This window comes from Telmatherina bonti (genome assembly GCF_933228915.1).
Source record: "Telmatherina bonti genome assembly, chromosome: 19".
NCBI lineage: Eukaryota > Metazoa > Chordata > Actinopteri > Atheriniformes > Telmatherinidae > Telmatherina > Telmatherina bonti.
The window spans coordinates 3,671,001-3,694,819 of NC_136617.1; the positions used below are offsets into that span (position 1 = coordinate 3,671,001).

At 43.1% G+C, this 23,819-nt stretch overlaps 1 protein-coding gene across 1 annotated transcript in view; it reads left to right on the forward strand.

Moving 5' to 3' along the window:
* Positions 1 to 23,819, forward strand: part of LOC306770372 (uncharacterized protein) — a gene marked incomplete at its 5' end in the record, with an annotated part of 127,393 nt that overhangs the window by 23,405 nt on the left and 80,169 nt on the right. The window contains one exon of the mRNA XM_079259231.1: positions 15,190 to 15,309. Coding sequence (XP_079115357.1) covers positions 15,190 to 15,309 — 120 coding nt within the window. The remainder of the gene's footprint in view (positions 1 to 15,189; positions 15,310 to 23,819) is intronic.

A 23,819-nucleotide genomic window follows, 5' to 3' on the forward strand; every position in this document is an offset into this window, starting at 1 on the left:
CAACGTTCTGGATACTACCATCTAGAACAGGAACAACGTTCTGGATACTACCATCTAGAACAAGAACAATGTTCTGGATACTACTATCTAGAACAGGAACAACGTTGTGGATACTACCATCTTGAACAAGAACAACGTTCTGGATACTACCATCTAGAACAGGAACAACGTTCTGGATACTACCATCCAGAACAGGAACAACGTTCTGGATACTACCATCTAGAACAAGAACAACGTTCTGGATACTACCATCTAGAACAAGAACAACATTCTGGATACTACCATCCAGAACAAGAACAATGTTCTGGATACTACTATCTAGAACAAGAACAACGTTCTGGATACTACCATCTAGAACAAGAACAACATTCTGGATACTACCATCTAGAACAAGAACAACATTCTGGATACTACCATCTAGAACAAGAACAACGTTCCGGATACTACCATCCAGAACAGGAAAAACGTTCCAGATACTACCATCTAAAACAGGAACAACGTTCCGGATACTATCATCCAGAACAGGAAAAACATTCCGGATACTACCATCTAGAACAAGAACAAAGTTCTGGATACTACCATCTAGAACAAGAACAACGTTCCGGATACTACCATCCAGAACAGGAAAAACGTTCCAGATACTACCATCTAAAACAGGAACAACGTTCCAGATACTATCATCCAGAACAGGAAAAACATTCCGGATACTACCATCTAGAACAAGAACAAAATTCTGGATACTACCATCTAGAACAGGAACAACGTTCCGGATACTACCATCCAGAACAGGAACAACGTTCCGGATACTACCATCCAGAACAGGAACAACGTTCCGGATACTATCATCCAGAACAGGAACAACGTTCCGGATACTATCATCCAGAACAGGAAAAACATTCCGGATACTACCATCTAGAACAGGAACAACGTTCTGGATACTACCATCTAGAACAAGAACAACGTTCTGGATACTACCATCCAGAACAAGAACAATGTTCTGGATACTACTATCTAGAACAGGAACAACGTTGTGGATACTACCGTCTTGAACAAGAACAACGTTGTGGATACTACCATCTAAAACAGGAACAACGTTCTGGATACTACCATCTAGAACAAGAACAATGTTCTGGATACTACTATCTAGAACAGGAACAACGTTGTGGATACTACCATCTTGAACAAGAACAACGTTCTGGATACTACCATCTAGAACAGGAACAACGTTCTGGATACTACCATCCAGAACAGGAACAACGTTCTGGATACTACCATCTAGAAAAAGAACAACGTTCTGGATACTACCATCTAGAACAAGAACAACATTCTGGATACTACCATCCAGAACAAGAACAATGTTCTGGATACTACTATCTAGAACAGGAACAACGTTCTGGATACTACCATCTATAACAAGAACAACGTTCTGGACTCTACCATCCAGAACAGGAACAACATTCTGGATACTACTATCTAGAACAGGAACAACGTTCCAGATACTACCATCTAAAACAGGAACAACGTTCCGGATACTATCATCCAGAACAGGAAAAACATTCCGGATACTACCATCTAGAACAAGAACAAAGTTCTGGATACTACCATCTAGAACAAGAACAACGTTCCGGATACTACCATCCAGAACAGGAAAAACGTTCCAGATACTACCATCTAAAACAGGAACAACGTTCCGGATACTATCATCCAGAACAGGAAAAACATTCCGGATACTACCATCTAGAACAAGAACAAAGTTCTGGATACTACCATCTAGAACAGGAACAACGTTTTGGATACTACCATCCAGAACAGGAACAACGTTCTGGATACTACCATCTAGAACAAGAACAACGTTCTGGATACTACCATCTAGAACAGGAACAACGTTCTGGATACTACCATCCAGAACAGGAACAACGTTCTGGATACTACCATCTAGAACAAGAACAACGTTCTGGATACTACCATCTAGAACAAGAACAACATTCTGGATACTACCATCCAGAACAAGAACAATGTTCTGGATACTACTATCTAGAACAAGAACAACGTTCTGGATACTACCATCTAGAACAAGAACAACATTCTGGATACTACCATCTAGAACAAGAACAACGGTCCGGATACTACCATCCAGAACAGGAAAAACGTTCCAGATACTACCATCTAAAACAGGAACAACGTTCCGGATACTATCATCCAGAACAGGAAAAACATTCCAGATACTACCATCTAGAACAAGAACAAAGTTCTGGATACTACCATCTAGAACAAGAACAACGTTCCGGATACTACCATCCAGAACAGGAAAAACGTTCCAGATACTACCATCTAAAACAGGAAAAACGTTCCAGATACTACCATCTAAAACAGGAACAACGTTCCGGATACTATCATCCAGAACAGGAAAAACATTCCGGATACTACCATCTAGAACAAGAACAAAGTTCTGGATACTACCATCTAGAACAGGAACAACGTTTTGGATACCACCATCCAGAACAGGAACAACGTTCTGGATACTACCATCTAGAACAAGAACAACGTTCTGGATACTACCATCTAGAACAAGAACAACGTTCTGGATACTACCATCCAGAACAAGAACAACTTTCCGGATACTACCATCCAGAACAGGAAAATGTTCCGGATACTACCATCTAAAACAGGAACAACGTTCCGGATACTATCATCCAGAACAGGAAAAACATTCCGGATACTACCATCTAGAACAGGAACAACGTTCTGGTTACTACCATCTAGAACAAGAACAACGTTCTGGATACTACCATCCAGAACAAGAACAATGTTCTGGATACTACTATCTAGAACAGGAACAACGTTGTGGATACTACCGTCTTGAACAAGAACAACGTTCTGGATACTACCATCTAGAACAGAAACAACGTTCTGGATACTACCATCTAGAACAAGAACAACGTTCTGGATACTACCATCTAGAACAGGAACAACGTTCTGGATACTACCATCCAGAACAGGAACAACGTTCTGGATACTACCATCTAGAACAAGAACAACGTTCTGGATACTACCATCTAGAACAAGAACAACATTCTGGATACTACCATCCAGAACAAGAACAATGTTCTGGATACTACTATCTAGAACAGGAACAACGTTCTGGATACTACCATCCAGAACAAGAACAATGTTCTGGATACTACTATCTATAACAAGAACAACGTTCTGGACACTACCATCCAGAACAGGAACAACATTGTGGATACTACTATCTAGAACAGGAACAACGTTCTTTGATACTACCATCTATAACAAGAACAACATTCTGGACTCTACCATCCAGAACAGGAACAACATTCTGGATACTACCATCCAGAACAGGAACAACGTTCCGATACTACCATCCAGAACAGGAAAAACGTTCCGGATACTACCATCTAGAACAAGAACAATGTTCCGGATACTACCATCTAGAACAAGAAAAACGTTCTGGATACTACCATCCAGAACAAGAACAACGTTCCGGATACTACCATCTAGAACAAGAACAATGTTCTGGATACTACCATCTAGAACAAGAACAACGTTCTGGATATTACCATCCAGAACAGGAACAACGTTCCGATTCTACCATCCAGAACAGGAAAAACGTTCTGGATACTCCCATCCAGAACAAGAACAACGTTCCGGATGCTACCATCTAGAACAAGAACAACGTTCTGGATACTACCATCTAGAACAAGAACAACGTTCTGGATACTACCATCCAGAACAAGAACAACGTTCCGGATACTACCATCCAGAACAGGAAAATGTTCCGGATACTACCATCTAAAACAGGAACAACGTTTCGGATACTATCATCCAGAACAGGAAAAACATTCCGGATACTACCATCTAGAACAGGAACAACGTTCTGGATACTACCATCCAGAACAGGAAAAACATTCCGGATACTACCATCTAGAACAAGAACAATATTCTGGATACTGCCATCCAGAACAGGAAAAACGTTCCGGATACTACCATCTAGAACAATAACAATGTTCTGGATACTACCATCTAGAACAAGAACAATGTTCTGGATACTACTATCTAGAACAGGAACAACGTTGTGGATACTACCATCTTGAACAAGAACAACGTTCTGGATACTACCATCTAGAACAGGAAAAACGTTCCGGATACTACCATCCAGAACAGGAAAAACATTCCGGATACTACCATCTAGAACAGGAACAACGTTCTGGATACTACCATCTAGAACAAGAACAACGTTCTGGATACTACCATCCAGAACAGGAACAACGTTCCGGATACTACCATCTAGAACAAGAACAATGTTCTGGATACTACCATCTAGAACAAGAAAAACGTTCTGGATACAACCATCTAGAACAGGAACAACGTTCCGATACTACCATCTAGAACAAGAACAATGTTCTGGATACTACCATCTAGAACAAGAACAATGTTCTGGATACTACTATCTAGAACAGGAACAACGTTGTGGATACTACCATCTTGAACAAGAACAACGTTCTGGATACTACCATCTAGAACAGGAACAACGTTCTGGATACTACTATCCAGAACAGGAACAACGTTCTGGATACTACTATCCAGAACAGGAACAACGTTCTGGATACTACCATCCAGAACAAGAACAACGTTCTGGATTCTACTATCTAGAACAGGAACAACGTTCTGGATACTACCATCCAGAACAGGAAAAACATTCCGGATACTACCATCTAGAACAAGAACAATGTTCTAGATACTACCATCTAGAACAAGAACAACGTTCTGGATACTACCATTCAGAACAGGAAAAACATTCCGATACTGCCATCCAGAACAGGAAAAACGATCCGGATACTACCATCTAGAACAAGAACAATGTTCTGGATACTACCATCTAGAACAAGAACAATGTTCTGGATACTACTATCTAGAACAGGAACAACGTTGTGGATACTACCATCTTGAACAAGAACAACGTTCTGGATACTACCATCTAGAACAGGAAAAACGTTCCGGATACTACCATCTAAAACAGGAACAACGTTCCGGATACTATCATCCAGAACAGGAAAAACATTCCGGATACTACCATCTAGAACAGGAACAACGTTCTGGATACTACCATCTAGAACAAGAACAACGTTCTGGATACTACCATCCAGAACATCTAGAACAAGAACAATGTTCTGGATACTACCATCTAGAACAAGAAAAACGTTCTGGATACTACCATCCAGAACAGGAACAACGTTCCGATACTACCATCTAGAACAAGAACAATGTTCTGGATACTACCATCTAGAACAAGAACAACATTCTGGATACTACCATCCCGAACAGGAAAAACGTTCCGATACAGCCATCCAGAACAGGAAAAACGTTCCGGATACTACCATCTAGAACAGGAACAACGTTCTGGATACTACCATCTAGAACAGGAACAACGTTCTGGATACTACCATCCAGAACAGGAAAAACATTCCGGATACTACCATCTAGAACAAGAACAATGTTCTGGATACTACCATCTAGAACAAGAACAACATTCTGGATACTACCATCCAGAACAGGAAAAACATTCCGATACTGCCATCCAGAACAGGAAACACGTTCCGGATACTACCATCTAGAACAAGAACAATGTTCTGGATACTACCATCTAGAACAAGAACAACGTTCTGGATACTACAATCTAGAACAGGAACAACGTTTTGGATACTACCATCCAGAACAGGAACAACGTTTTGGATTCTACCATCCAGAACAGGAACAACGTTCTGGATACTACCATCTAGAACAAGAACAATGTTCTGGATACTACCATCTAGAACAAGAACAACGTTCTGGATACTACCATCTAGAACAAGAACAACATTCTGGATACTACCATCCAGAACAGGAACAACATTCTGGATACTACCATCCAGAACAGGAACAACGTTCTGGATACTACCATCCAGAACAGGAAAAACGTTCCGGATACTACCATCCAGAACAAGAACAACGTTCCGGATACTACCATCTAGAACAAGAACAATGTTCAGGATACTACCTTCTAGAACAAGAACAACATTCTGGATACTACCATCCAGAACAGGAAAAACATTCCGATACTGCCATCCAGAACAGGAAAAACGTTCCGGATACTACCATCTAGAACAAGAACAATGTTCTGGATACTACCATCTAGAACAAGAACAACGTTCAGGATACTACAATCTAGAACAAGAACAACATTCTGGCTACTACCATCTAGAACAAGAACAACGTTCTGGATACTACCATCTAGAACAGGAACAACGTTTTGGATACTACCATCCAGAACAGGAACAACGTTCTGGATACTACCATCTAGAACAAGAACAACGTTCTGGATACTACCATCTAGAACAAGAACAACGTTCTGGATACTACCATCTAGAACAAGAACAATGTTCTGGATACTACCATCTAGAACAAGAACAACATTCTGGATACTACCATCCAGAACAGGAACAAAGTTCCGATACTACCATCCAGAACAGGAAAAACGTTCCGGATACTACCATCTAGAACAAGAACAATGTTCCGGATACTACCATCTAGAACAAGAAAAACGTTCTGGATACTACCATCCAGAACAAGAACAACGTTCCGGATACTACCATCTAGAACAAGAACAATGATCTGGATACTACCTTCTAGAACAAGAAAAACGTTCTGGATACTACCATCCAGAACAAGAACAACGTTCCGGATACTACCATCTAGAACAAGAACAATGTTCTGGATACTACCATCTAGAACAACGTTCTGGATATTACCATCCAGAACAGGAACAAAGTTCCAATTCTACCATCCAGAACAGGAAAAACGTTCTGGATACTACCATCCAGAAAAAGAACAACGTTCCGGATGCTACCATCTAGAACAAGAACAACGTTCTGGATACTACCATCTAGAACAAGAACAACGTTCTGGATACTACCATCTAGAACAGGAACAACGTTTTGGATACTACCATCCAGAACAGGAACAACGTCCTGGATACTACCATCTAGAACAGGAAAAACGTTCCGGATACTACCATCCAGAACAAGAACAACGTTCCGGATACTACCATCTAGAACAAGAACAATGTTCAGGATACTACCTTCTAGAACAAGAACAACATTCTGGATACTACCATCCAGAACAGGAAAAACATTCCGATACTGCCATCCAGAACAGGAAAAACGTTCCGGATACTACCATCTAGAACAAGAACAATGTTCTGGATACTACCATCTAGAACAAGAACAACGTTCTGGATACTACAATCTAGAACAAGAACAACATTCTGGCTACTACCATCTAGAACAAGAACAACGTTCCGGATACTACCATCTAGAACAAGAACAATGTTCTGGATACTACCATCTAGAACAAGAACAACGTTCTGGATATTACCATCCAGAACAGGAACAACGTTCCGATTCTACCATCCAGAACAGGAAAAACGTTCTGGATACTACCATCCAGAACAAGTACGTTCCGGATGCTACCATCTAGAACAAGAACAACGTTCTGGATACTACCATGTAGAACAAGAACAACGTTCTGGATACTACCATCCAGAACAAGAACAATGTTCTGGATACTACTATCTAGAACAGGAACAACGTTGTGGATACTACCATCCAGAACATGAACAATGTTCTGGATACTACTATCTAGAACAGGAACAACGTTGTGGATACTACCATCTTGAACAAGAACAACGTTCTGGATACTACCATCTAGAACAGGAACAACGTTCTGGATACTACTATCCAGAACAGGAACAACGTTCTGGATACTACTATCCAGAACAGGAACAACGTTCTGGATACTACCATCCAGAACAAGAACAACGTTCTGGATTCTACTATCTAGAACAGGAACAACGTTCTGGATACTACCATCCAGAACAGGAAAAACATTCCGGATACTACCATCTAGAACAAGAACAATGTTCTAGATACTACCATCTAGAACAAGAACAACGTTCTGGATACTACCATTCAGAACAGGAAAAACATTCCGATACTGCCATCCAGAACAGGAAAAACGATCCGGATACTACCATCTAGAACAAGAACAATGTTCTGGATACTACCATCTAGAACAAGAACAATGTTCTGGATACTACTATCTAGAACAGGAACAACGTTGTGGATACTACCATCTTGAACAAGAACAACGTTCTGGATACTACCATCTAGAACAGGAAAAACGTTCCGGATACTACCATCTAAAACAGGAACAACGTTCCGGATACTATCATCCAGAACAGGAAAAACATTCCGGATACTACCATCTAGAACAGGAACAACGTTCTGGATACTACCATCTAGAACAAGAACAACGTTCTGGATACTACCATCTAGAACAAGAACAACATTCTGGATACTACCATCCAGAACAGGAAAAACGTTCCGATACAGCCATCCAGAACAGGAAAAACGTTCCGGATACTACCATCTAGAACAGGAACAACGTTCTGGATACTACCATCTAGAACAGGAACAACGTTCTGGATACTACCATCCAGAACAGGAAAAACATTCCGGATACTACCATCTAGAACAAGAACAATGTTCTGGATACTACCATCTAGAACAAGAACAACATTCTGGATACTACCATCCAGAACAGGAAAAACATTCCGATACTGCCATCCAGAACAGGAAAAACGTTCCGGATACTACCATCTAGAACAAGAACAATGTTCTGGATACTACCATCTAGAACAAGAACAACGTTCTGGATACTACAATCTAGAACAAGAACAACATTCTGGCTACTACCATCTAGAACAAGAACAACGTTCTGGATACTACCATCTAGAACAGGAACAACGTTTTGGATACTACCATCCAGAACAGGAACAACGTTTTGGATACTACCATCCAGAACAGGAACAACGTTCTGGATACTACCATCTAGAACAAGAACAATGTTCTGGATACTACCATCTAGAACAAGAACAACGTTCTGGATACTACCATCTAGAACAAGAACAACATTCTCGATACTACCATCCAGAACAGGAACAACATTCTGGATACTACCATCCAGAACAGGAACAACGTTCTGGATACTACCATCCAGAACAGGAAAAACGTTCCGGATACTACCATCCAGAACAAGAACAACGTTCCGGATACTACCATCTAGAACAAGAACAATGTTCAGGATACTACCTTCTAGAACAAGAACAACATTCTGGATACTACCATCCAGAACAGGAAAAACATTCCGATACTGCCATCCAGAACAGGAAAAACGTTCCGGATACTACCATCTAGAACAAGAACAATGTTCTGGATACTACCATCTAGAACAAGAACAACGTTCTGGATACTACAATCTAGAACAAGAACAACATTCTGGCTACTACCATCTAGAACAAGAACAACGTTCTGGATACTACCATCTAGAACAGGAACAACGTTTTGGATACTACCATCCAGAACAGGAACAACGTTCTGGATACTACCATCTAGAACAAGAACAACGTTCTGGATACTACCATCTAGAACAAGAACAACGTTCTGGATACTACCATCTAGAACAAGAACAATGTTCTGGATACTACCATCTAGAACAAGAACAACATTCTGGATACTACCATCCAGAACAGGAACAACGTTCTGGATACTACCATCCAGAACAGGAACAACGTTCTGGATACTACCATCCAGAACAGGAAAAACGTTCCGGATACTACCATCTAGAACAAGAACAATGTTCCGGATACTACCATCTAGAACAAGAACAATGTTCAGGATACTACCTTCTAGAACAAGAAAAACGTTCTGGATACTACCATCCAGAACAGGAACAACGTTCCGGATACCACCATCTAGAACAAGAACAATGTTCTGGATACTACCATCTAGAACAAGAACAACGTTCTGGATATTACCATCCAGAACAAGAACAACGTTCTGGATATTACCATCCAGAACAGGAACAACGTTCTGATACTACCATCCAGAACAGGAAAAACGTTCCGGATACTACCATCCAGAACAAGAACAACGTTCTGGATACTACCATCTAGAACAAGAACAACGTTCTGAATTCTACCATCTAGAACAAGAACAACGTTCTGGATACTACCATCTATAACAAGAACAACGTTCTGGACACTACCATCCAGAACAGGAACAACATTCTGGATACTACCATCCAGAACAGGAACAAAGTTCCGATACTACCATCCAGAACAGGAAAAACGTTCCGGATACTACCATCTAGAACAAGAACAATGTTCCGGATACTACCATCTAGAACAAGAAAAACGTTCTGGATACTACCATCCAGAACAAGAACAACGTTCCGGATACTACCATCTAGAACAAGAACAATGATCTGGATACTACCTTCTAGAACAAGAAAAACGTTCTGGATACTACCATCCAGAACAAGAACAACGTTCCGGATACTACCATCTAGAACAAGAACAATGTTCTGGATACTACCATCTAGAACAACGTTCTGGATATTACCATCCAGAACAAGAACAACGTTCCGATTCTACCATCCAGAACAGGAAAAACGTTCTGTATACTACCATCCAGAACAAGAACAACGTTCCGGATGCTACCATCTAGAACAAGAACAACGTTCTGGATACTACCATCTAGAACAAGAACAATGTTCTGGATACTACCATCTAGAACAAGAACAACGTTCTGGATACTACCATCTAGAACAGGAACAACATTCTGGATACTACCATCCAGAACAAGAAAAACGTTCTGGATACTACCATCCAGAACAAGAACAACGTTCCGGATACTACCATCTAGAACAAGAACAATGTTCTGGATACTACCTTCTAGAACAAGAACAACGTTCCGGATACTACCATCTAGAACAAGAACAATGTTCTGGATACTACCATCTAGAACAAGAACAACGTTCTGGATATTACCATCCAGAACAGGAACAACGTTCCGATTCTACCATCCAGAACAGGAAAAACGTTCTGGATACTACCATCCAGAACAAGTACAACGTTCCGGATGCTACCATCTAGAACAAGAACAACGTTCTGGATACTACCATGTAGAACAAGAACAACGTTCTGGATACTACCATCCAGAACAAGAACAATGTTCTGGATACTACTATCTAGAACAGGAACAACGTTGTGGATACTACCATCCAGAACATGAACAATGTTCTGGATACTACTATCTAGAACAGGAACAACGTTGTGGATACTACCATCTTGAACAAGAACAACGTTCTGGATACTACCATCTAGAACAGGAACAACGTTCTGGATACTACTATCCATAACAGGAACAACGTTCTGGATACTACTATCCAGAACAGGAACAACGTTCTGGATACTACCATCCAGAACAAGTACAACGTTCCGGATGCTACCATCTAGAACAAGAACAACGTTCTGGATACTACCATGTAGAACAAGAACAACGTTCTGGATACTACTATCCAGAACAGGAACAACGTTCTGGATACTACTATCCAGAACAGGAACAACGTTCTGGATACTACCATCCAGAACAAGTACAACGTTCCGGATGCTACCATCTAGAACAAGAACAACGTTCTGGATACTACCATGTAGAACAAGAACAACGTTCTGGATACTACCATGTAGAACAAGAACAACGTTCTGGATACTACCATCCAGAACAAGAACAACGTTCTGGATACTACCATCCAGAACAAGAACAACGTTCTGGATACTACCATCTAGAACAAGAACAACGTTCTGAATACTACCATCCAGAACAAGAACAACGTTCTGGATACTACCATCTATAACAAGAACAACGTTCTGGACACTACCATCCAGAACAGGAACAATATTCTGGATACTACCATCCAGAACAGGAACAACGTTCCGATACTACCATCCAGAACAGGAAAAACGTTCCGGATACTACCATCTAGAACAAGAACAATGTTCCGGATTCTACCATCTAGAACAAGAAAAACGTTCTGGATACTACCATCCAGAACAAGAACAACGTTCCGGATACTACCATCTAGAACAAGAACAATGATCTGGATACTACCTTCTAGAACAAGAAAAACGTTCTGGATACTACCATCCAGAACAAGAACAACGTTCCGGATACTACCATCTAGAACAAGAACAATGTTCTGGATACTACCATCTAGAACAACGTTCTGGATATTACCATCCAGAACAGGAACAACGTTCCGATTCTACCATCCAGAACAGGAAAAACGTTCTGGATACTACCATCCAGAACAAGAACAACGTTCCGGATGCTACCATCTAGAACAAGAACAACGTTCTGGATACTACCATCTAGAACAAGAACAACGTTCTGGATACTACCATCTAGAACAGGAACAACGTTTTGGATACTACCATCCAGAACAGGAACAACGTCCTGGATACTACCATCTAGAACAAGAACAACGTTCTGGATACTACCATCTAGAACAGGAACAACATTCTGGATACTACCATCCAGAACAAGAGAAACGTTCTGGATACTACCATCCAGAACAAGAACAACGTTCCGGATACTACCATCTAGAACAAGAACAATGTTCTGGATACTACCTTCTAGAACAAGAAAAACGTTCTGGATACTACCATCCAGAACAAGAACAACGTTCCGGATACTACCATCTAGAACAAGAACAATGTTCTGGATACTACCATCCAGAACAGGAAAAACATTCCGGATACTACCATCTAGAACAGGAACAACGTTCTGGATACTACCATCTAGAACAAGATCAACGTTCTGGATACTACCATCCAGAACAAGAACAATGTTCTGGATACTACTATCTAGAACAGGAACAACGTTGTGGATACTACCATCTTGAACAAGAACAACGTTCTGGATACTACCATCTAGAACAGGAACAACGTTCTGGATACTACCATCTAGAACAAGAACAACGTTCTGGATACTACCATCCAGAACAGGAAAAACATTCCGGATACAACCATCTAGAACAGGAACAACGTTCTGGATACTACCATCCAGAACAGGAAAAATGTTCCGGATACTACCATCTAGAACAGGAACAACGTTCTGGATACTACCATCCAGAACAGGAACAACGTTCTGGATACTACCATCCAGAACAGGAACAACGTTCTGGATACTACTATCCAGAACAGGAACAACGTTCTGGATACTACCATCTAGAACAAGAACAACGTTCTGGATACTACCATCCAGAACAGGAACAACGTTCCGATACTACCATCCAGAACAGGAAAAACGTTCCTGATACTACCATTCAGAACAAGAACAACGTTCTGGATACTACCATCCAGAACAAGAACAACGTTCTGGATACGACCATCCAGAACAGGAACAACGTTCTGGATACTACCATCTAGAACAAGAACAACATTCTGGATACTACCATCTAGAACAAGAACAACATTCTGGATACAACAGTGGATGGTAGTATCCAGAACAGGAACAACTTTTCATCACTGCAAGAGAACAAACATGCAACAAACACCACAATGTGTCCGAGACAGTGTGGATTAATGATCAATTGATCTGGAACTGATCGTGGATCTATATAAGATGGAAGTAGGACCAGAACATTAGCTGCTGGCTGCAGGTCTGACCTCACTAGGATTTCTGGTTGGTGATGATTCACACCAGTCACTCTGAAGCAGTTGTTTGATTGATTTGTGTGCGTCCCCGTTACCCACGCTGCCTTGCAGCATGTCCAGACCTCCAGGGCGCTCTGCTCTGCTGCTTTTAAATGTGAGTGTGTAAATAACCATGCTGTTGTAGCTACATCTGAATTTCAAGCCCACGTCTACCACTGCACATGCACACGCACCAGTCCGTGCACAGCTTTCCTGTTTCTGGCTCTAATATTAGCTCCTACAGGAGCCGCCATCTTGGTTGTGGTTTCATAAGCAGCTACCGTCATCATGTGCTTTATCAGATGTTTTGTCTTTCCTCCTTCCCTCCACGCGTCTCTCTGCTCTCGGATGTCATCGCTCTCTGCCGTCCTGCAGTCTCCCATGGCAACGCCGCATCATTTCAGTCACAACAAAGCGGCGTGCCGCTCTTGTCTCTGCATCAGAGAGCAGCAGCTTCCTTTCTCCGTTTGACACGGAGCTGCAGTAAAACACATTCAGCCTGGATGACATCTGTGTCTGCAGGCCAGCTCCTGTTGGCGGAAACGGCTGAACAGCTGATGTTTGCGAGGTAAAACTCTGCAGCATCATCTGAAGGTGCCCCAACTTCCTGGGAAACGTCTTTAAGTCATTATGAAGGATTTATTTCAGGTCAAACTGCTGTCACAGGAGCTGCAGTAAAGTCAGCAACAAAACACATCAACAAGCTCCGATACATCTTCAGCCTCATGCAGTATTTTATTTTCTGGATTTTTTTTCCGCTTTAATAGCTGGTGTTGGGCTGTGCATGGATGGAAAGCCTGATCCGTCCCCTTTACAAGCACATAGAACTGGTCTGGATGGAGCTTCTGCTGGATGAACAGCACAGCTCTCCCCTAAAAGAGCCAGAGCCGTCTGGAACCTGACACCTGATCAATAAACACGCATCCGAATGAGACTCTGGAGTAACCGACGCGCTTCGGTCCTCTGCGCCCAGCATTCATACAGGAAGCCTTCCTCACGTGGTTGTCATGTGACCGAGCTTCAGCAGCTAACCTCACATTTAGTCGCGCGGTGAGCCTGGGCCACTTCTGGGCCAAACCTTTCTGATGTCCGGGTTATGGATCAGCTTGGTTGGTTCCAGGATGAGGAGATCTGCCATCCACCAACAAACTGCAGCATGAACAAACCTCCATGTTCAGACGTTCAGCCCACATCCAGACCAGTTCTACCTGGAAACATCAGACTTTCATCCACATAGCAGAAAGGTTAAATTTATTCAGATGAGGAAGCCGAGAGTTTATCTGGATTTGCTCGTTCTTGTCTGAATGCTGTTGACAAACTTCTCTCTGAGGAAAAACATGCCAGATGATGTAACGATGAGGTCATAGCGAGGAAATGAAAGCAGGAAACGGACATTCTGTTTGCTCTCCAACCTCTGACCTTATTTTTCGTATGAACCCTGAGATGGTGGCTGCAGGAACAGGAAGGATGATTCATGCATGATTTATGCTTGGCTCACGTTGTGACTGAATAACCCACTTCTTTGTGGCTAAAAGCGTCTGCAGACCGCTTCTGGTTTCCGACGACTAACATCCTGTCTCCTTTACGAAACCATTTCACCTCTGGTTTTTCTCCCCATATTCATGGTGGAATAAGAAGAAAAGCTTCGTTCACAGGTACATTAACTGGCAGACAAAACCATCGTCAATCAATCAATCAATCAATCAATCAATCAATCAGTCAATCAAAACTTTATTTATAATCAGATAATTTTAGATTATAGATTATTAAATAAACTTATTATTATTATTATTATAGAAGCTTCAGAGATGTTTAATGCATTAATCTAAACATTTAGTTTTCTGGGTAGTAAAAAAAAACACATCAGACGTCTTTTGTGTAAATTTTAGCTTCTTTTCTCAACAATGTTCGGTTTTCGAAGTTAAGACTAAAAAAACAATGAAAAATATTTCAGTAGGTTAAAAATGTGAAAAAGTTTTGTGAGAATAGATGATAAACAGAATTAAAGCTAAACAGCGTGTCAGTATGTGTAGCTAACAGGCTTGCTAGTATTCGTTGGCTTACTTTAGCTACAGAAACTAGAAACTAGATTATTTATAGCAGAAAGCAAAGCAGTCTGTTTGTTTATGTCGTCAACGGCGTGATCTGAGTTTATGCAGAAGCAGAACAAAATATTTTAGCTACATTTCATTTCTAAATCTGACCTGATCCAAATGGACTCTTATTAGCATTAGCGTTAGCTTACATTAGCTCATCATCGTTTCTAGGGAAATTGATTTGTTGAATTTTGACAGAAATCAAGCAAAGTAAAATAAAATGAATATGTAAATAAGCATTCCACTTTCAAATACCTTTATTGATGTAATAGTTAAATATGAATACTATGTAGACTGATGAGTATTTTTCATTAAGTATTGTCAAAAAACCAACAGACCATCTGTTGGTGTGAAGTTTTATGAAACGGACAGATATAAGATTTTCTTCTTCCTGCTCCTTTTCAGGCATGCCGAGGCATTAGCATCTCCTTAGTTTTGTTTTTTAATGTCCACTTTTATTTTCCTTTGCACAGCTATGTGAGAAATAAACTGTCAAATATGAATAAATTCTGATAATTTATCGGCAGATGTAACATGTTTTGAAAGAAAAAAGACTTTTCTGGAAGAGTGAGGATAATCTGAGACAGAAATCTGATTTATTACTAATAATAATATCAATAATAAATGTTTATTTTCTTTCATCAAAGTAATTTTCATGATTTCTGACTTTGTTATTGTGACCTCTCACGAGGAAATCAGAAATTTGATTCAGAATCTTTCTCCCTGGCTTCGTTCTTTCTCTGGTTGAAATGAGAAACTGCCTCGGACTGGAGGTTGGTTCTGGTCCCAGGAATGCGTTTCCTCTGCTGCTCCCTGAGGCGTGGACGCTTCTTCCCCCCAAGTGTTTCCGGATCGTTCTAGAAGGGGTGCAGCCATCTGTCAAGGACATTTGCAGGATTTAATCTGCTTCCAGCGTGGACGTTGTTTTTAACTCCTCGACTCTCACAGAGGAGACACATTTGTTGGCCGGGAAGTTTGCATGCCTGGGATTCCTGAGATTGGCCTGAGCTAGATCCAACATGTCCGCCTCAAACGTACACACATCGGCTCATCTGCCCTGCTCCACATGGTGGCGAGGAAGCTGAATTTTCTGTTTGAAACAAACGTTTCACAACCTAAATGCAAACTGATAAAGGATCTGAATGAGATCTGGTGTGGCTGCAGCGAATGGAGCGGCAGTTACAGATGCATTTTTGTCAAACATTATCACAAACTCACAGGAACCAGCTCTCATCCCAGCTAGTTTGGCAGAAACAAGCTGCTGAATGTAGACAGCAAAGCAGCAAACTGAAGCAGAGCGAAATGCTTCAGACGATGATCCTGGATTCAGACCAGCAGATGAAACCCTGATCTGTCTCCCCAACGGGTCCGATAGCATCCATACAAATAAAAATATGCCCTTGCACAAGGCCACATGATGGGAAATGGTTCATTATTGAGTGATCAGATATTTATAAATGATAAAATGGGCATTATTGCTCTAAAGTTTGGGATCTTTTGGCATTTCCATGGTAACGTAGATTAAATTGGTCAGTTTGCCATCAAACGTCTGCTTCCTCAAGCCGCCATCTTAGCCAGGCAGACCTGCGGCATTCCGGCTGTAATCTGATGAGATTCAGGATGGAGGCCTCCTCCGGACAACACAGTGAAGCTGCTGCATCAACAGGCTAGGAGGCTTCAGATCTGGAGATTAAGCTGCCTCCATCACTCAGAAATCTGGCTGAATGCTGACTTCCTGAGCGTCGCCAACGGTGGCGTCACGGACAGGGGCGTGGCTGACGGGGGGCGATACTAATGGTGCGGGGCTGATATGGGTGTGGTTAACGAGGTGTGGCTAACGGGGGCGTGGCTGACGGGGCGGGGCTGATATGGGTGTGGTTAACGAGGTGTGGCTAACGGGGGCGTGGCTGAGGGGTGTGGCTCTGCAGCACCAAGCAGAATGGTAGGAGATTCGTCTTCCTTTCTGGCAGTGCATAACTGTCCTCCTGAAGCACAGCAGACCATCAAACCTCTGAAGAACCTTTTCTTCTGGACATTTTCACCATGGAAACAAACCTGCTATGTGCGCGTACAGCTGCCTTCAGCTGTGCAACACAATAAAAGTTGTTGTCTAATCATTACTTAGCCTCATTAGTTGCGCTTCAATCACAGTTTTTGGCGCAATAAAAGTTAAAATGGGCTCCTGTTGCGATATACTTCTGTATGTGCACATCTGAAAACGCACCTGAGTGTAAAATCATCTTTCAGAGACGTGAGTGTGTTTATAGGAGTGCACGTTTCATCACAGTGTTTGTGGCACTTCAGGGCTGAAGCAGTGCAGACAGGAATTCTGGGAAACAGAATTTGTTAGAAACATGTTAAATCTGGGAAATGTGCTACTTTGTCAGGCTATCTCAGTTTCAGCTTGTGTACAAACACAGTGGTGTGTTTAGGTGGAAGTGGAACAGCTCGTGTTGTTTGTGCTCGGAGCTCCGTCCCAAACTGCCTCGACAGCAGCCAGCCCCTTTTATGGCCCACATTCTCAGTATGGTGCTTCCAGCTAATAATAACCCGGTGTGTGTCACAGAGACCTGAGGCGGCTGTGGTGGGTGGAGGCCATGGGTGGACATGTTGCAGCTGAATCTGGCTTCCCGTGCTACAGCCGGTCTTGGCTTAAAGCTGAAGCATGTTCCAGGCTGAGGGATCCACTCGGCTCACAACGCTGAACTTTCCCTGAGTGCTTTGCAGAGAGCTTCTGGTTCACTGACTTATGTGATGATGAAACATGTTTTGATCAGTTGTCACCAGTAAGAGTTGTCTGAATTTCCTCCTGGTGGTTCCTGCTGGCTGCGTAGAAGTTACCTGCAGGAGCATGTGTTTCATAAAAGATCATAGATTCAGTTTTGCTACGTCAGAGGCTCGGTGCAGCTGGGGTGTTCCTCTGGGCTCAGTCCTGGGGCCTCTCCTGTTTTATCTGAATGCATCTCGATGTTAATGATGATATTTATGCTGATGACACTCAGCTGTTCATGCTGATAAAACCCACAGCTTTGTGTTTCACATGTCTTAAGTCTCGTATTAAGTCCTCGATGAGCTAAAGTTTCCTGAAATTCAACAACAAAAAACGAGTAAAAGGTCACTTCTGTTGTTTCTAGTCAGTTTTTCAGATAAAATTACCCAAACTGCAGAAATATCAGAGGAATGTTTTATTTTATTGACTTTTGATGTACAGGTCAGACATGGATCGTTAGGGTTACAGAAAGTCCACCTCCTTGGAAAGAAAACCACATAGTGGAGTTCAGGGAAGTTCTGAGAAAATGCTTGTAAAACTTTGTGGTCCTTCAAGGTTTAACATGGATTAAAGACTCCTTCATGCTTCCAGTAAACTATCTGAGGAAAGGAATGATTTGACCTGCAGATCTTTCAGAACCCGCAGGTCTGAAGTTGCAGGTCTGAAGTTGCAGGTCTGAAGTTGCAGATCTGAAGTTGCAGTTCTGAAGTTGCAGGTCTGATGCTGCAGGTCTGAAGTTGCAGGTCTGATGCTGCAGGTCTGAAGTTGCAGATCTGAAGTTGCAGGTCTGAAGTTGCAGGTCTGATGCTGCAGGTCTGAAGTTGCAGATCTGAAGTTGCAGGTCTGAAGTTGCAGTTCTGAAGTTGCAGGTCTGAAGTTGCAGATCTGATGCTGCAGGCTTGAAGTTGCAGGTCTGATGTTGCAGGTCTGATGTTGCAGGTCTGAAGTTGCAGATCTGAAGTTGCAGGTCTGAAGCTGCAGGTCTGAAGTTGCAGTTCTGATGCTACAGATCTGAAGTTGCAGGTCTGAAGTTGCAGTTCTGAAGTTGCAGGTCTGAAGTTGCAGATCTGAAGTTGCAGATCTGATGCTACATATCTGAAGTTGCAGGTCTGAAGTTGCAGTTCTGAAGTTGCAGGTCTGATGCTACAGATCTGAAGTTGCAGTTCTGAAGTTGTAGGTCTGAAGTTGCAGATCTGATGCTGCAGGTCTGAAGTTGCAGGTCTGAAGTTGCAGATCTGATGCTGCAAGCTTGAAGTTGCAGTTCTGAAGTTGCAGGTCTGAAGTTGCAGATCTGATGCTGCAAGCTTGAAGTTGCAGGTCTGAAGCTGCAGGCTTGAAGTTGCAGGTCTGAAGTTGCAGGTCTGAAGTTGCAGATCTGAAGTTGCAGGTCTGAAGTTGCAGGTCTGAAGTTGCAGGTCTGATGCTACAGATCTGAAGTTGCAGTTCTGAAGTTGCAGATCTGATGCTACAGATCTGAAGTTGCAGATCTGATGATACCGATCTGAAGTTGCAGGTCTGAAGCTGCAGGTCTGAAGTTGCAGGTCTGATGCTACAGATCTGAAGTTGCAGGTCTGAAGCTGCAGGTCTGAAGTTGCAGATCTGATGCTACAGATCTGAAGTTGCAGATCTGATGATACCGATCTGAAGTTGCAGATCTGATGCTACAGATCTGAAGTTGCAGGTCTGAAGTTGCAGATCTGATGCTGCAGGCTTGAAGTTGCAGGTCTGATGCTGCAGGTCTGAAGTTGCAGATCTGATGCTGCAGGCTTGAAGTTGCAGGTCTGAAGTTGCAGGTCTGATGCTGCAGATCTGAAGTTGCAGGTCTGAAGTTGCAGGTCTGATGCTGCAGGTCTGAAGTTGCAGGTCTGAAGTTGCAGGTCTGATGCTGCAGGTCTGAAGTTGCAGATCTGAAGTTGCAGGTCTGAAGTTGCAGATCTGATGTTGCAGGTCTGAAGTTGCAGATCTGATGTTGCAGCTCTGAAGTTGCAGATCTGATGCTGCAGATCTGAAGTTGCAGGTCTGATGCTGCAGGTCTGATGCTGCAGATCTGAAGTTGCAGGTCTGAAGTTGCAGATCTGATGCTGCAGATCTGATGCTACAGATCTGAAGTTGCAGATCTCAAGTTGCAGGTCTGAAGTTGCAGATCTGATGTTGCAGGTCTGATGTTGCAGGTCTGAAGTTGCAGATCTGATGTTGCAGGTCTGATGCTGCAGGTCTGAAGTTGCAGGTCTGATGCTGCAGGTCTGAAGTTGCAGGTCTGAAGTTGCAGGTCTGAAGTTGCATGTCTGATGCTGCAGATCTGAAGTTGCAGGTCTGAAGTTGCAGGTCTGAAGTTGCAGATCTGATGCTGCAGATCTGAAGTTGCAGGTCTGATGCTGCAGGTCTGAAGTTGCAGGTCTGAAGTTGCAGGTCTGATGCTGCAAGTCTGATGCTGCAGATCTGAAGTTGCAGGTCTGATGCTGCAGGTCTGAAGTTGCAGGTCTGATGTTGCAGGTCTGAAGTTGCAGATCTGATGTTGCAGGTCTGAAGTTGCAGATCTGATGCTGCAGATCTGAAGTTGCAGGTCTGATGCTGCAGATCTGATGTTGCAGGTCTGGAATTGCAGATCTGACGTTGCAGGTCTGATGCTGCAGGTCTGAAGTTGCACGTCTGATGTTGCAGGTCTGAAGTTGCAGATCTGATGTTGCAGGTCTGAAGTTGCAGATCTGATGCTGCAGATCTGAAGTTGCAGGTCTGATGCTGCAGATCTGATGTTGCAGGTCTGGAATTGCAGATCTGATGCTGCAGATCTGAAGTTGCAGGTCTGATGCTGCAGGTCTGAAGTTGCAAGTCTGATGCTGCAGGTCTGAAGTTGCAGGTCTGATGTTGCAGGTCTGGAGTTGCAGGTCTGAAGTTGCAGATCTGATGCTGCAGATCTGAAGTTGCAGGTCTGATGCTGCAGATCTGATGTTGCAGGTCTGGAGTTGCAGATCTGAAGTTGCAGGTCTGATGCTGCAGGTCTGAAGTTGCAGGTCTGATGTTGCAGGTCTGAAGTTGCAGATCTGATGTTGCAGGTCTGGAGTTGCAGATCTGAAGTTGCAAGTCTGATGCTGCAGGTCTGAAGTTGCAGGTCTGATGCTGCAGGTCTGAAGTTGCAGGTCTGATGTTGCAGGTCTGAAGTTGCAGATCTGATGCTGCAGATCTGAAGTTGCAGGTCTGATGCTGCAGATCTGAAGTTGCAGGTCTGATGTTGCAGATCTGATGCTGCAGATCTGAAGTTGCAGGTCTGAAGTTGCAGATCTGAAGTTGCAGATCTGAAGTTGCAGGTCTGATGCTGCAGGTCTGAAGTTGCAGGTCTGATGTTGCAGGTCTGAAGTTGCAGGTCTGATGTTGCAGGTCTGAAGTTGCAGATCTGATGCTGCAGATCTGAAGTTGCAGGTCTGATGCTGCAGATCTGATGTTGCAGGTCTGGAGTTGCAGATCTGAAGTTGCAGGTCTGATGCTGCAGATCTGATGTTGCAGGTCTGGAGTTGCAGATCTGAAGTTGCAGGTCTGATGCTGCAGGTCTGAAGTTGCAGATCTGATGCTGCAGGTCTGAAGTTGCAGATCTGATGCTGCAGGTCTGAAGTTGCAGGTCTGATGTTGCAGGTCTGAAGTTGCAGGTCTGAAGTTGCATGTCTGAAGTTGCAGGTCTGAAGTTGCAGGTCTGATGCTGCAGATCTGATGCTACAGATCTGAAGTTGCAAGTCTGAAGTTGCAGATCTGATGCTGCAGGTCTGAAGTTGCAGGTCTGAAGTTGCAGGTCTGATGCTGCAGGTCTGAAGTTGCAGGTCTGAAGTTGCAGATCTGATGCTGCAGATCTGATGTTGCAGGTCTGAAGTTGCATGTCTGATGTTGCAGGTTTGAAGTTGCAGGTCAGAAGTTGCAGGTCTGATGCTGCAGATCTGATGTTGCAGGTCTGGAGTTGCAGGTCTGAAGTTGCAGATCTGATGCTGCAGATCTGAAGTTGCAGGTCTGATGCTGCAGATCTGAAGTTGCAAGTCTGAAGTTGCAGATCTGATGCTGCAGGTCTGAAGTTGCAGGTCTGAAGTTGCAGGTCTGATGCTGCAGGTCTGAAGTTGCAGGTCTGATGCTGCAGGTCTGAAGTTGCAGATCTGAAGTTGCAGATCTGATGCTGCAGATCTGATGTTGGAGGTCTGAAGTTGCAGATCTGATGCTGCAGGTCTGAAGTTGCAGGTCTGAAGTTGCAGATCTGATGCTGTAGGTCTGATGCTGCAGATCTGAAGTTGCATGTCTGATGCTGCAGATCTGAAGTTGCAGGTCTGAAGTTGCAGGTCTGATGCTGCAGATCTGAAGTTGCAAGTCTGAAGTTGCAGATCTGAAGTTGCAGGTCTGAAGTTGCAGGTCTGATGCTGCAGGTCTGAAGTTGCAGATCTGAAGTTGCAGATCTGATGCTGCAGATCTGAAGTTGCAGGTCTGAAGTTGCAGATCTGATGCTGCAGATCTGATGTTGCAGGTCTGAAGTTGCATGTCTGATGCTGCAGATCTGAAGTTGCAGGTCTGAAGTTGCAGGTCTGATGCTGCAGATCTGAAGTTGCAAGTCTGAAGTTGCAGATCTGATGCTGCAGGTCTGAAGTTGCAGGTCTGAAGTTGCAGGTCTGATGCTGCAGGTCTGAAGTTGCAGATCTGAAGTTGCAGATCTGATGCTGCAGATCTGATGTTGCAGGTCTGAAGTTGCAGATCTGATGCTGCAGGTCTGAAGTTGCAGGTCTGAAGTTGCAGGTCTGATGCTGCAGGTCTGAAGTTGCAGATCTGAAGTTGCAGATCTGATGCTGCAGATCTGATGTTGCAGGTCTGAAGTTGCAGATCTGATGCTGCAGGTCTGAAGTTGCAAGTCTGATGCTGCAGGTCTGAAGTTGCAGGTCTGATGCTGCAGGTCTGAAGTTGCAGGTCTGAAGTTGCAGGTCTGATGCTGCAGATCTGAAGTTGCAGGTCTGAAGTTGCAGATCTGATGCTGCAGATCTGATGTTGCAGGTCTGAAGTTGCAGGTCTGATGCTGCAGATCTGAAGTTGCAGGTCTGAAGTTGTAGGTCTGATGCTGCAGGTCTGAAGTTGCAGGTCTGATGCTGCAGATCTGATGTTGCAGGTCTGGAGTTGCAGGTCTGAAGTTGCAGGTCTGATGCTGCAGATCTGAAGTTGCAAGTCTGAAGTTGCAGATCTGATGCTGCAGGTCTGAAGTTGCAGGTCTGAAGTTGCAGGTCTGATGCTGCAGGTCTGAAGTTGCAGGTCTGATGCTGCAGGTCTGAAGTTGCAGATCTGA